At 46.8% G+C, this 14284-nt stretch overlaps 1 protein-coding gene across 1 annotated transcript in view; it reads left to right on the top strand.

Annotated features, from left to right (window-relative positions):
- ASTN2 (astrotactin 2) overlaps window positions 1–14284 on the top strand; it is a 644195-nt gene that overhangs the window by 456651 nt on the left and 173260 nt on the right. Inside the window, 2 exon segments of the mRNA XM_019510513.1 lie at window positions 12168–12301; window positions 14042–14190. Of these exon segments, the coding sequence (XP_019366058.1) occupies window positions 12168–12301; window positions 14042–14190 (283 nt within the window).

The raw sequence follows: 14284 nt of genomic DNA, 5'->3' as shown, positions 1-14284 counted from the left end.
GGATGGTAAGCACTGGTACAGCTAGTATCTATTACAGCAGTGGTTTTCTCTGCAGGGCGGTGCACAAACTGTGTCTAAGGGGTCCCCAAAAGATACTATCATTCAAAAGTATGTGAATATCCATGCTTACAGTTCAAAGGGTCTGCACCTCCATTCAAAATTTCCAAAGGGGTCTGTACTTCCATTCAAAATGTTTTAGGGACCCACAAATGAATAAAGGTTGAAAACCACTGTATTAGAGGGATGTCCACCTGCTTTCCCACCAGACAGAACATTACTGGGAACTTGATCAGTGAATATGAGCTGCATTGTTAGCACCGTGCCCCCTTACCATTCTCTGAGCAAGTCTAGATGAGGCTGGCAAAAGCAATGTCAGCCTATCTCCCCTGCAAGTGGCAGGGCTGTGGTAGTACCATAGCAGCACCATGGAGGGTTGGGGGTAAGAAATAAAGCTTAGCAACAAGAGGCATATCTGCTTCCTGTTTCAAAGCCTGAAGCCTTGACACCTGGCAACATCATCTCACTTGGCTCAGTAGGGCAAATGTTTAGCTACTGCCTGGGTGGAACAGTTCCAGAGGATGCCATAGGAAATGGTGTAGGTGATGCCACAGGAGGTGCTCTTGCTCCAAGATCAGTCCTGAGCTTCATAGAATCATAGAAAATGAGGGTTGGAAGGGACCCAGGAGGTCATCTAGTCCAACCCCTGGCTCAGAGCAGGACTATCCCTAATTAGATCATTCCAGTGAAAGCTGTGTCTAGCCCAGTTTTGAAATCCCCCAAGGATGGAGCTTCCACCACCTCTCTGGGTGACCTGTTCCAGTGTTTTACTACCCGCCTAGTGAGGAAAGTTTTCCTAATGTCTAATCTAAACTTCCCTTGCTGCAACTTGAGACGGTTCCTTGTTCTGTCATCTGCCACCACTAAGAACAGTCTAGCTCCATCCTCTTTCAAACCCCTCCTTCAGGTACTTGAAGGCTGCTATTAAATCCCCTTTCAGTCTTCCCTTCTCTAGACGAAATAAGCCCAGTTCCCTCAGCCCTTCTCACAAGTCATGTCTCTCAGCCCTCTCACCATTTTCATTGCCTTCTGCTGGACTCTCTCCAATTTGTCCACATCCTTTCTGTAGTGGGCAGCCCAAAACTGAACACAGTACTCCTGATGTGGCCTCACCAGTGCTGAATAGAGGGGAATAATCACGTCCCTTGACTTGCTGGCAGCACTCCTATCAATGCAGCCCAGTTTGCCATTCGCCTTTGTTGCAACAAGGGCATGAGATTTCTTTTGTCCCGATCTTCCAATTTGTCTATGTCACTCTGAATCCTAGCCCTACCCTCCAGCATATCTACTACTCCCCGCAGCTTGGTGTCATCTGCAGATGTGCTGAGGGTGCACTCCATCCCATCTTCCAGGTCATTGATGAAGACATTGAACAAAATTGGTCCCAGGACCGACCCCTGGGGCAGTCGACTTGATACCAGCTGGCAACTAGACATTGAGCCATTGATTAGTACCCTCTGATCCCAATGCTCCAGCCAGTTTTCTACCCACCTTACAGTCGATTCATCCAGCCTGTACTTCCTCAGCTTGCCTGAGAGAATGCTGTGGGAGACTGCATCAAAAGTTTTGCTAAAATCAAGGTATAGCTAGCACATCCACTGGTTTCCCCACATCCACAGAGCCAGTCCGAAGTTCATGCCCTTGTCCAAAGCATGATGGTACTGCACTGCCTGAAGTTCTTTCTTCTACCCGACATGCAAACTCTAGAGGGTTTTGTAAGTTTTTCAGGGCAGAGGTGCTCTCCTACTTTTTGTTTCTACAGTGCCTGGCACAAGGGGGTCTTATCATGGCTGGAGGCTGTTATTGCAGTTGTAACAGAGATAATGATAATTAGCTAATAGGCATTTAAGCAATGGTTTCACCCAGGCTGTATCACTGATACAAGGGCCATCAGGTATGATTGCTATCATCACACTTCCATGCCCAGCTGTTCTTGAAGCTGATGAGGAGGAATCCATTCCTTGTTATTTTGTGTGGGTTCTGCCACTGTTCTCACCACCAGTGATACTTGCTTACCTGTCCCTATGCATCGGCGATTGCCTGAACTCTTTTTCTGTTGCAAAGCTCCCATCAGAGAAGATGATCCTTGAAAGTAGCAGTGAGAAAGCCAATTCATGGCGGTCAGAAAACTAAGCTGCATAAGATCTGTGGATGCAGTGATGCTTAGTCACATCACATTTCTCCAGCTGGATTTTGCCTGGATTTTGGAAATGCAAATGTCTCTAAGGAGAGGTCTCCGGCAGGCTGAAGTTAAAGTTAAATACATATGTACATGTATGAAGACAATGACACACCCTTGGGAGTCCAGCACTTCTCTGCATCCACAAACACACACCTTGGAACGCTCTGGAGTGAGGAGGAGGTGATAATGGAAGGATGGGAGAAGACCAACGAGTTTACCTGTGTCTATAGGTTATCTTGGGAGCGTCCCCTCTGGGTCCCACAGGCCATTGCTTGACCACGCCACCCCTTCCATCTCCCAGTTTCACAAGTTAATTATTTTCCCTGCTGACGTCTTAATTCACCCTGGAGTCAGATCAGACCTGAACATGGGAAACCAGCAGCATGTACTGAGGAAGGATACCATGGGTTACAAGAGGTCTAAGCAAAACAGAGAATTCAGAGAAAACATCAAACTGGAGTCAGAGGACCTCAAACTGCATTTCCCAAGGACTTTTCTGACCTAGCCAGCAGGGATGGTTTACACAATTATGCTTTTTTGGCTTGATCTCTTCATGTCCATTTAGGAATACAGACGTGTGTGTACCATTCTATGAATCATTTTTTTTCTTGGAGACCATAGAGCTAGTCATGTGAGGGACTGTGAAAAAAAACCAAAACAAAAATGCACACATACAAGCTACTGCAGCTCTTGCCAGTGTCCCTCCATCCAGTCTTGGGCCCTGATCTTTCCAGACTGCACAAGACTGGTTGATCAGATGACTTGCTAAAGAGAAAGAAAGCAATCCATGTAGGTACATAACTTTCCCAAAGCAGAACTGAAAGACATGGCAAGTTAGTGCCAGTAATTTATTTTTTTCACAGACAAAGCTGAAAGGGAGCCAGAGTGACTGGAGACAATGTTTTTATTGTTGGTTTTTGTTTTGTTGCCTTTCAGTTTAATATCTGTTCATTGGCAGCCTTCCTATTGTATGCACCAGGCACATTTTAACAATTTGTGCATCCTGATATGGATCTTGCCCACATCCAGCATGTTTTAACGGGAATTAATGGGCACATTGTAATCTTTCCTATTATGCTATAATAGGGAGCTTTGTAGTCTAGGTGTGGAAGCAAAGCCAAGTCACTAGGATGGGAATCTCAGTGCTGTATGAAGGTTTGTTAGTGCTGCCAGGGTTTACAATGTCCTCTACTACTCCTGTTGTTCTCATAAATAATAGAAATCAGTGTGTTGCCCATCCTGAGTCCTTTCCAGCATCCTGACCTTTCTGGTAAACTGCTGAAGTGCCTTCACAGGATGAACTGATGGAGATACTGCTCCCCAAGGATAGGCAGCCGGAGGAGAGGAGGGCGTGAGCACTAGACGATGAGGTCACCTGCCAACAGCAGTAGGGAAATGTCATCCTTCTTTGCTGAGAACCTGGAGCAAGTTTGCAGACACCAGCTACATGATCCTGGAAAGAGTCTTTGACTTGGGAAATCCTTTATTTTATTTCATTTTATTTCATTTTATTTTTCCTCCTCCCCGAGACATTTCAATCACTATGAAGTAGCGTTTATCTCCTGCTCAAGAGCATTGAGCCACATGGGAAGGGCGGATTATGCATTACAGCCAAAGTCTGATCTGAAATGACAGTTCTGCCTAGTTATATATGGGGCTATCACTATCATAGGATCCTAGCTGGTCCGTGAATGGCATCCCTGCATGGATGCACACTCTGTGCCATTAACCGGCAGGAAGGACATTCAGCATTATTTATTTATATTCATATTACCTCTATTGTGGTAGCACCTCAATGGTCCTGTCATGGACTGCAACTCCACTATGCTCAGTGATCTACAAACAGGTCATTTATCTGCCAGTGGATCCACCCCAGGAGTGTGATATCACAGTAAGCTGGCATCTGTATCTCCGCGGGCACTTCTTACTCTCCATCCCATAGCATTGGCTATATCTGATGAGGAGGATCTCATAACTAATTGACCCCAACACCATGCTGATGGTAGTAAGAGGCAGGGTGTTAGTCTTGGCTGCCACCAGAGAGCAGGGTGAGACTGAATCTTGGCACAATCCAAAACTCCTCCTCTTTTATTTATTTTGTACTTTTTTCCTTCAGATATCATCCTAGCAACTTAATGTGACAAGAAGCTTGGCTAAGTGCTATTGCTGCCTAAATTAGGAACTCGAGAATGGAAGGATTGGAACTGTGAATCTGGCTCTTCCTTCCCGAAAGATGTGATGCTGCTTTGAAACTCATGCAGCGATGTCTAAATAGAGCTATGATTGATGGTTTAGAAATTGAAGTAATAATAAAGACTATGAAGCCAAAACACAAGGAGGTCCATAGAGATCAGAGAGTAACAAATGAGACCTAGTCATAGTAATACGGTATACACTAGAACAATACCAAGCATCTTGGGTGTAGGGGCTCAGTGGAAAGTCTGCTATCCTACTTCTCAAACATCCTTACCCAAGAGAAAAAGCTAATTATCCCCATTTTAAAGATAGAAAAACAGACCAAGAGAGCTGAAGCAATCTGGCCAAGATGTCCCCGTGCAGGTGCAGTAGCAGAACTGAAGATGGATCTCAGGAGTTTTGAGTCTCACCTAGAGCCAGGATCTAAGCTGCAGAAAACAATCCCTCAAAGGGAGGATGAATGTGAGCTCTTTACCTCTTCATCTTGTCAAAGGAACTCTCTCTCAGTATCATCTGAGTCAGGGCTTTGAAGTGACAAGAAAGAAAGGGAACTCTTCTTCTCCTTTGTTAAGGTTGTTCTAGTAAAAAAGTCAATCACTGGAAGAGTCTAGGGGTTGAGGTTTGAAAGGATTTACCAGGAAACTATCACAAGAAACTAAGAGCATGTCCATCCCATGGCAGTGGCATGTCTGGGCCTGGATGTTCCCAGATATGCCCTGTCCACCTGCTCCAAACCTAGCAAGGCTGCTCATGGGGCGCCCCCAACAGCCGCTTTCGAGCATGATGGGGACCACAGTCAGGAGTAACAACAAAGTGACCCCTGGATTAGCCTTACCAGTGGACTTCCAGGTTTGGAGAGAATAAGAGGGAGCAAGTAGGCAGGACTGCAGTGTAGACCAAATGAACCAGTGTACCACATTAATGACCTTCTCTTGTAGCTTTTTCCAGACACTCTACAGGCCCATTCCATCATTTCCCTCAGAAATCTATCTCCACATTCACCTCGCCCTAATATTTCCCCCTATACATATTTTGTAAGTATTTCTGAAAAAAGCATGCCCTAAACATAGAAGTCCTTTAATTCAAAGAACAAGTAGGGGCAGATTTTTCATGTCCTCAGCAACCACAATCAGAGATGGATTTTTAAAACAGGCTCAGTCTCACCCACCAAGCTCTTTGGAAATTTCAGTCTTCATGGTGGGTGCTGAGTCCTCTGAACATTTGGGGCTTATTGCTCAGGCTTTTTCAAATGACTGCTCTACCGGCACTATCCAACATACATCCTTAGTCTGATCCTAATAGGACTCCCTTCAGGTTCAGTGATCTTACTCCTATAGCTCTTGGAGCTGGATTCTCTTTTCATTTCAGTACAACCACAAAAAATGATTGGATGGAAACAAGTTTTCATCACTTCTTCCTTCAGCCTGATTTGAACTGGGAAATGGAGAGGCAAAATTGTCTGTATTCTACTGCTCAGCCTCTGAGCCATGAAAAGTGGGTAAATCTGCATTTCCCTGAGCACAAACAACAATAGAAGACAGACCCATAAGCAATCAAGTCTAGGATAGATGTGCTAGGCAGATCATTCATTTCCCTAATATTTTTTATGAATAGGCTTAACGTATGGCACGATGGGGCTTTATAGTCCTCTATGTCTTGCTCATGTCAAAACAAATGATCTAGCTGTCCAATGGGGGAACCATCAATCCAATATATGTGTGTATATGGGTGTGGGAAGCCAGTCCTATTATACCTTTAAGAGCAAATTAGATGCTGTTCCTATGATTCATAACACTATATATCTAATAGCATGAGTCGTCATCTAGAAAATAAATGCTTCGAGCCAGTTTCTCATCTCATAAATTTCCCTCTGGCACTGAAGGACATAAACTAAGTGGACTGACTCATGGGGAAACAAAACAATTTGGATACTTTTAAATGAAAGATAAAATTGATTCAAGGCAAAAAGCAGCGTTAGGGTTCTGTGGAGTGGTTGGCACACGCTGGGAGGGAGGTCTGCTCAGTGCACTATGAGAAGAGCCCTTTTCGAAGGTTAGCCTGCTGTCAAAGGCCCCTCAAAAATGGAGTCCCAATCCTTTGAATCCTTTGCTAAGCATCTTCCGGTCCCTTTGACTTGCCACTGAACAGCACCTTGCCAGGATTAGGCCCTAAACCAGCACAGCCCAAGGTTAATTTTACAACATGGGAGAGTTCCATTAAAAACCATCCAACATGAAGGCAAGGTGGTGTCCATGAGCAAAAATGGATCTCCTAAGTCACAGACAATAAACCAATGAAGTACCTGAAGAACAGAAAGGCCAGATTCCTGGCAACATTTCTCATGCTCACAACACCCCAACCCCAGACCAATGAGCAGAAAGCGTCTTCAGTTGCCAGCAGTCAGGTTTAGATGAAAGACACTTTTGGCCCAGGCACAGTTACGTCTGAAGATGCATCCTAAAACTGAAGGTTGATGTATGGCAGATCTCAGCTCCATTAGATGTGGCTCACCATGGTCATCTCCTTGGATGCTTCCTTAGCCCCAAGGATCACTCTTTGGATTATCCTGATTGGGGTCAGTCACGTGCACTTTGTGGCACCTCAAAGGCTTTTGAGGTGCCACAAAACTCATCCTGTGCATGTTGCAGTATGCTGCCAAATTTAAATAATGGGAAACTCTGGTATTAAAAAAAACAAGCGCGCCAAAAGAAACCCAGTGTAGCATGGTGCACATGGCAGCAGCATGTGTCGCCCAAAACAGCAGCCTGGCTCGCCAGTCATGCTCCGGCTGCCGGCCAGGCTCTGGCACGTCTGGATGGTCATTGCTGCAACCCTGGGAGACCCCCAGGATCCCAGATGAGGCTGCAGGGGCCAGCCCAGGTGCTGGCCTCAGCCTCCCCTACCTCACCTGAGGCAATTTGCCCCATGCCAAAGCACACATATAGGGGCATTCCCTGGGGACAGCTAACAGTGGCACAAATATGCGCCACTGCTATTTATCCCGGGGGAAACACACATAGAATAGCACTGAATTCTTTAAGGTGACAGCAGTGTCCCACAGAAAGAAACCTGGGGCTTAAGAAGGATGTGGCAGAGGCTACTGAGCGCTGTGCTTTTGTTAGACAGGAGCAGAGCCCCAAAGCAGTCCTAAATGTTACAGCAATGGACTCGAAAACCACAGGGTGCCCTGTGGTGGCCCTAATTTTGACACAGTGTTCCTGTAAGCCATGGAAATGGCCATATTGGGAAACTGGAGCCTCCAGTATGCATGGTGTAGAGTACTTGAAAGATAGAGCAGCCTGTCTGGAGATTAGTGGGGCTGCCTTAACCCAGCTTCCAGAATAGTTTTCACCTTCCTCCCAATCAGTCTGCTTTTGCAAAAAATTCAACTCTCCCCTTCCCTCCGATCCCTCCTCCTTTCTCCCCTTCCTGCCATATGCTCCCTAGCATATGCATTTCCTAGAAATCTTGATTAAGACCAAGCAAAGACAGCCCCAGTGAACCCAGCCCACCAGCTGCCTGATGAGCCCATCACTTTGCCTTCCATGGCTTGGCTTGACGTCAGCTGCCTGCTCTTTCATAAACAAATGTCAGGAAAATTGAACAGAGGCTGCTGTCAGGGCGGGGGGGTGTGTGGGTATTGTTTCCCTGTGTAACCCTGTTATTGCATGTAGATGCATGTGACTTAATGAGTAGAATTGAAAGATGCATCGATTGGATAACCTTGTTTGTGTAAAGGTTGACACAAGGCAGATCTTGCCTCCGTACCTGTGGGATCTAATTAAAGTGCATGTGGATGGGCAGTGGTGGGGTCAGTGCAGCGTTGTAGTTATCGTAAAAAAAAATCCCAACCAAACAAAAGAAATTAACTATTGGATTTAGCTAAAGGGCAGGAGCATGGCCAGTGAGATTTCCTCACTGGATCACCAAGTTATTTTGCAAGGCTCTGGTGGGAGGGAGAAGGCAGAGCTGGGACCAGCTTTGACCTCAAACTCAATGAAGCGTACAAGCACTGTGCTGTTAAGATCCCACCTAGCGAGCAAACCTGCTGCACCATTGCTGGGCAAGGGTGCATGGTGACAGTGCTAAGGCAGTAGTACACCTTAGTTGTCATGGTGTCAAAGGGCCTGCACAGCAAGTGTGCCACAGGACACTAAGGAGAGCAAGCTTGGTGCGCGAGTTTGGAGAGAAAAGGAGCTGGCTGTTAGGACAGCATGGGTATACGGTGTTGGTGCCATGCATTCTGGGTGTGCGCTTGTGTGGGTGCAGTACAAGGCAACTGAGTCATGTCCATATATGCAAATTGTGACAGGAGTAGAGCAGCATAGGTGTATGGTGGCAGTGTGGTGGGAGAGCCTGGGTGTCTCAGTGAGCAGTGGACTGCATGGGTATGGAGGCGGCAAGCAGGCAGTGAGGGGTGCCATGGCGGAAGATGTGCAGTGTGGGTTATGGGAACAGGAGGTTGACCAAGTAACTATGCAGAGACCACATGAGGAGGTTTCCACTGCATAGCAGGCTCTGCTTTTGTCCCAAGTGTTGTCCATGTGCCTTTACTCAGCAGCCAGACTCAGCTGCCTCTGCACAGCTCTTTGCTGTGGGACTGGGCCCCAGGTCACGGGTCCAGACTCCTAGCTCCATGTCCCCTGGTGGGTGTTGAGCACTGAGAGGGCTGGAAGCTGTTTCCTGAGAGGTGGCTCAGGTGTTTTCTTTTTCCACCACTCCCTCCTGCGCTTCACTCCCTGACACCCTCTGCACATGGCCTCGCTCACGCCAGCACAGTCACTGGGTCTCTTTCCTTGGCTGGAGATGTGAGGGGAGCCTGCACCCGTATGTGCCTTCAGGGAGCCGTAAACTGTGAGTCCACCACAAGGGAACATAACTTGGAGCTGGAGGAGGAGTTCAAAGGAAAGACCAGCAATGATATAATGCCTGTCCTCCCTACTACATCTCTCTGCCTGCCAGGAAGCTATTTCCAGCTCTGTGACCTCTAAAAACCTCCAGGGCATCCAACCCATGCTCTCGCTGTCTCTACCTCTCTTTCTCTACCGCTCGCTCTCATCCTTTATTAAAAAAAACCTTTTTCACTTTTTCCACTGTCTTTCCAAACAATCAGGAAATCCCTGCAGAGCTCTGGGCCCGTTGAAAACCATCCTGGCTTGGTCATCAATGGCAATCTATTCGTGTCAGCAACACACACATCCCTCCCTGACCTGGTAAATGGACTGGGTGGGATGTTTTTTTTTCTATGTGCCCTTTCCCTTTCCTTGAATTCCTTGTTACATTGTTTGTGTCTGAACCACCCTTCCACCCTCGCCTGCGCAGTGCAGAGGTGGGGAGAGAATTGTATTTCGTTAATCTTTACAAAAGGAGGTGATTCATTCTTATACATCTGAGCTATCTCTCTTGTCTGTCCCTATGTCTGTCGCTCACTATATATTCCTTCGAGCTGCCTCTCCACCTCTCTATCCATCCATCTATCCTGGAGAATCGCTAATTGTTCTTTCCACTCCCGGGCATTTAATTAAGATTTTTAAAAAAATTCAAGGAATAAAATAATATAACATTTTTCCTCCCATCCCTCTTGCTATTTCTCTCTCTCTCTCTGTTTTTTTTCTTGTTGAATGGGAACATTTCATAAATGTCTGGAAACAAATACCGCAGACAGGGCTGAGTCAAGGCGCCTTTTTAAAGGTGGCTGTACATTTGGGGAAGCTGACAAGATCGCAAACAATAGGGTGCATGACGTACACGTCTATTTTTACCCTTTTTTTAATAAATGGCTTGAGGAAGGCGTTTTTTACTACAGTTTTGTGTTAAATACCAAACCTACTAAAACTGTCCCTGTTCTCCCCGAGGTAATTTCTATCTTGAAGGCGTAGCCTGGTGGGGGGTTAGTTGTATCATGCAAGCCAGGCATTTGCAACCTGGCACAGTCAGAGATTTGAAGGTCAAAATACCGTTTTAAGTACTAGAGTTTAGTCAAGTATGAACTGCCCGGGGCTGTGAAGCAAGTGTGTGTAAGTGGGGGACTGGGAAGGAAATTCTAGCTCAAAATAATGGATTTACACTAAATTAAAAATGGGCTTTAAAACCTGCTAGAAATAGATTCTGCAACGTTATTAAGGGGAAATAAAGGTTTCACTATTGCTGTGGTAGCACCTAGAAGCCCCAGCTGAAACCAGTGCCATCTTTGTTGGGCATATGTGAATATATTGAATGTACCCATGAGAATCTAAATGTACTTGCTGAATCTGCTGATGGCAATTGATGCACAATTTTGCCTTATGTTCACAGTATATTCCACACTGGCCAGCTTGGCAGCACTCATACCCACACTTATTCTTGAAGTCATTTGTTTCAGAATGCCCTTGGACAAACACAGCAGAGACTCCTTAGCCACGAAGCTTTCAGATATAGAAGGAGAGAGACAGTGACTTACACAGTTGGTCCATGGTGGAGCCAGGAGTACAACCTAGCTCTTCTGAGACCCTGTCACATCCCTGGAACATCAGACCAGGGGTCCAGGCCTGTTGGGGTTTAGCCAAGCATTTCCCTGCGGTGTGGGGAACTCCACTGCAGTAGCTGGGTCCAGCACATGAGAATGGAGAAAGGAAAGTGATCAGGTTGCTTGCAGTCTGTATGGATGAGCAGGTAGGAAAAGTTAGCAGTGGGAATAGGTTTAAAGAAAGAGGGACATCAAAAATATATTATTGCAACCTGTTCTCTACAAGTGTCATTTTTCCTGTGTATCAGATTGCAGTATCGGGTGCTTTTAGCAGCAGTGAGGAATTCTTGGCATGCTGATAGGATCGCATTTATATCCCCATTCCCATCCAGATGCACCCTGAAAGTATTTGACACACTTACAGATGACAGTACCTGGTCCTGCAGCGTGTACTCTTGGAAATCATTCCTAGCAAGATTGGAGTGTTGTAGCCCTGTTGATAGAAGAGATGTTGATTGACAAGGCTTTTTTTGTGATGTCTTTACTTGAACCAACTGTATAGTTGGGAGGGCTGTTGGACAGTTCTTCCGCAGGAAAGCTTTCAGTAGGCTGACTCACCTGAGTAAAGAAAGCATGAGCAGAAAGGGGGCACTTTTCTGGGGAAGCTCTGTATTCGGGCGCCGTTCCACTCGTCTTTGGACTGGAGGCAGTTCTGGGGTAGAGATCAAGGACATGTAACTGTGCCTAACAGCAGAACACAGTGATTGAAAGCAGGAAAGGAAGAGCACCATACACAATGAAATTTCAGGGGCAGAAAGGAGCTCAGCTATGACCTCCCACAATGGAAGTGGGCTTGAAAACAGTGGTGTGGCTCCACTCTTACATACACAGACCACCTTCCCTCTTAAAAGTCTCCCACTGCACTGGGCACAGAGCAGATACAGAGGGGAAATCAGCCCTTGCCAAAAGCAGCACGTGATCTATAGAGTCAAAACAAACCCCATTATCTCAGCTTTGCGGATGGGGTACTAAGGCACACAGAGATTAAGTGACTTGCCAGAGGTCACACAAAGAGTCCATGGCAAAGCTGAAAACTGCTCAGATTGCTTGAGTCCCAGCTTTGTGCCTGAACTACAAGTCCACCCTTTCTCTCCAGATGTCATTAGCAACCTTGATGCTCACAGCAAATGCAGGCTGAACCACTTGCTGACTTCACTGAGCTGTTAGCAATCACTCTCTTTCCTTTTTCTTTCTCTCTTCTCTTTTTTTTCCTGCAAAACATGCTAGGCATTCAAGGGAGCCCTGATGAGCTCATACTGGTGCTCAGGAAAAGGAGATGTGATCGAGGACTGGTGCAGGTGTGACCTCAATGCCTTTGATGAGAGTGGACTCCCAAACTGCAGCCCTCTCCCTCAGCCTGTGTACGTATCTCCATGAACTGGGCTCTGTTGCAAAGCGGCCCCCTCTCATTAGCTGTGTGCGGTTACAGATTTACCCACGGGCGCCTCCTTGCTCTTGCATTCAAGCCCAGGGCTAGAGTCCAGTGCATCTTGCTGTGTGACTGATGCCTTCAGGATATCCTGGCTCAGGCAGCGGCTCTGGATGGTTTCCTTATAGATTTTCATCACCTTATTACTAGGGTTTGTAGAATGAAATTTAAAATGGTAAAAGAAATGGAATTACAGTGCAATTCATTGTGGCTTGTTGGAGCGAGAGCAAATCAGGAGCAAATTAATGGGGAATTAGCTGAGAAAGCAGGAAGACTGGCTCCAGTTGTCCACAAGGAACAGAACACCTTTTTAGTGAGCCAGTATCCTAAGAGGGGATTGATTTGCCATCCTGAGTTCAAACAGCACATTTGTATGCTCTGAGCCTGGTTCTCCATAGCCCTGTACTTTGTGTAGCTGGTGACACCACCACAACATGGTTGTGATTAGGCCTGTGCAAAGCAGCTAGTATTCACTTTGGATTTGGCTGATTTGGGGGACAGTGATTCGATTCGGTGATTCAAATCACTGTCATGAATCAAAGAGCCAGGAGCTGGGGTGGATGGGGGAGCCATGGAGAGGGGGGGCTAAGACAGTGGGCAGGGGTCTTAGGCTGCTCAGGGGGCTGGGGGAGCAGGTAGGGTTTGGGGCCTGGAGGGGTCCCCTCATGGTCTCCTCTCCCCTCCTCCAGCCCCCACTCCCTGCCCCCTACTTACCAACATGGAGTCTGTGTCCAGCTCCCTGCTGCAGCAGGTGGGGACTGCCCGAATCTCCAAATCGATTCAGAGAGCTTTGAATCCATTTGCACCTTTTTATTGGTCTCCTGATTCAGTTTGGATTCAGAGATTTGGCTGCCGAATTGGGCCAAATCTCCTCCAAATCAAATCAGCACCTGAAACTTTGCACAGCCCTAGTTGTGATGCTTGAGGTGGTCGCACTTTGCACTGGTGTGATTGGTGATACAAGGCACAGGACTTGAGGAAAAATCAGGCCTCACTCTTCCCCCTTCCCCTCCCCTGCCACGCAGCCTCTAGTTCACTAGTACTCCTGCAGTCTTACATCATAAACACTACCTGAGCTAGCTTCTCCCCTCATTTACGCTCAATCCCTTCATTTCAGCTAGGGTACATGGACATTCGGCGGGGGGGAAGTTTGACTCCTTAGAACCATAGAAAAGGATGGCCAGGAGGGACCTCGGAAGGTCACATCTAGTCCAACCCCCTGCTCAAAGCAGGACCAGCCCCAACTAGATCATCCCAGCCAAGGTTTGTCTAGCTAGGTCTTAAACACCTGCAAGGATGGAGATGCCACAACCTCTCTGGCTAACCTGTTCTTGTTCTTGTCTGTTTGTGAGCCCATACGGCTGCTGAACCAGGCTTCTCCTCTCTGATTGCAGGAAGTAATGATATGGGAATTAGTTGGGAAGGAAGGTAAGACTCCTCCAGGTATACTGGCTTTAGTCATTTAGTCCCGAGGCAGAGGCAGGGGTTGTGGCTTTACTCACATGAAGTGTAGCTGAAAGTTTATTTTTCTCCCTTAGCTTTTACGCCCCTTGCTTTTTATAGTCTGGCGAGTTGTGCAGTGCATGGAAGTATCTGTTTTAAAAAAAAACATATTCCCGAGAGCATTAACCAACCTCTAGGCTTTCCATCTTTTTTTGTGTCTCTCTTGCAGGTTGCGCCTGTCTCCCAACGTAGAGCCCTCCAGCACAGTGGTCTCTCTGGAGTGGCTGGATGTCCAGCCTGCAATTGGGACAAAGGTTTCTGACTATGTCCTTCAACACAAGAAGGTTGATGAGTACACAGACACTGACCTCTACACAGGTAAGTGAAGGCAGCTGGCTTCCCCGTGCTCTGGGGAATTTTGCAGTAATTCAACTGCTTCTGTATCCTGAATCACTGATTTCAGAGGTAGGGC

Source organism: Gavialis gangeticus, unplaced genomic scaffold (genome assembly GCF_001723915.1).
Source record: "Gavialis gangeticus isolate Ggan-Ray unplaced genomic scaffold, GavGan_comp1, whole genome shotgun sequence".
NCBI lineage: Eukaryota > Metazoa > Chordata > Crocodylia > Gavialidae > Gavialis > Gavialis gangeticus.
The sequence above is the reverse complement of the archived record's forward strand: the minus strand, read 5'-3'. Positions and strand labels throughout refer to the sequence as shown.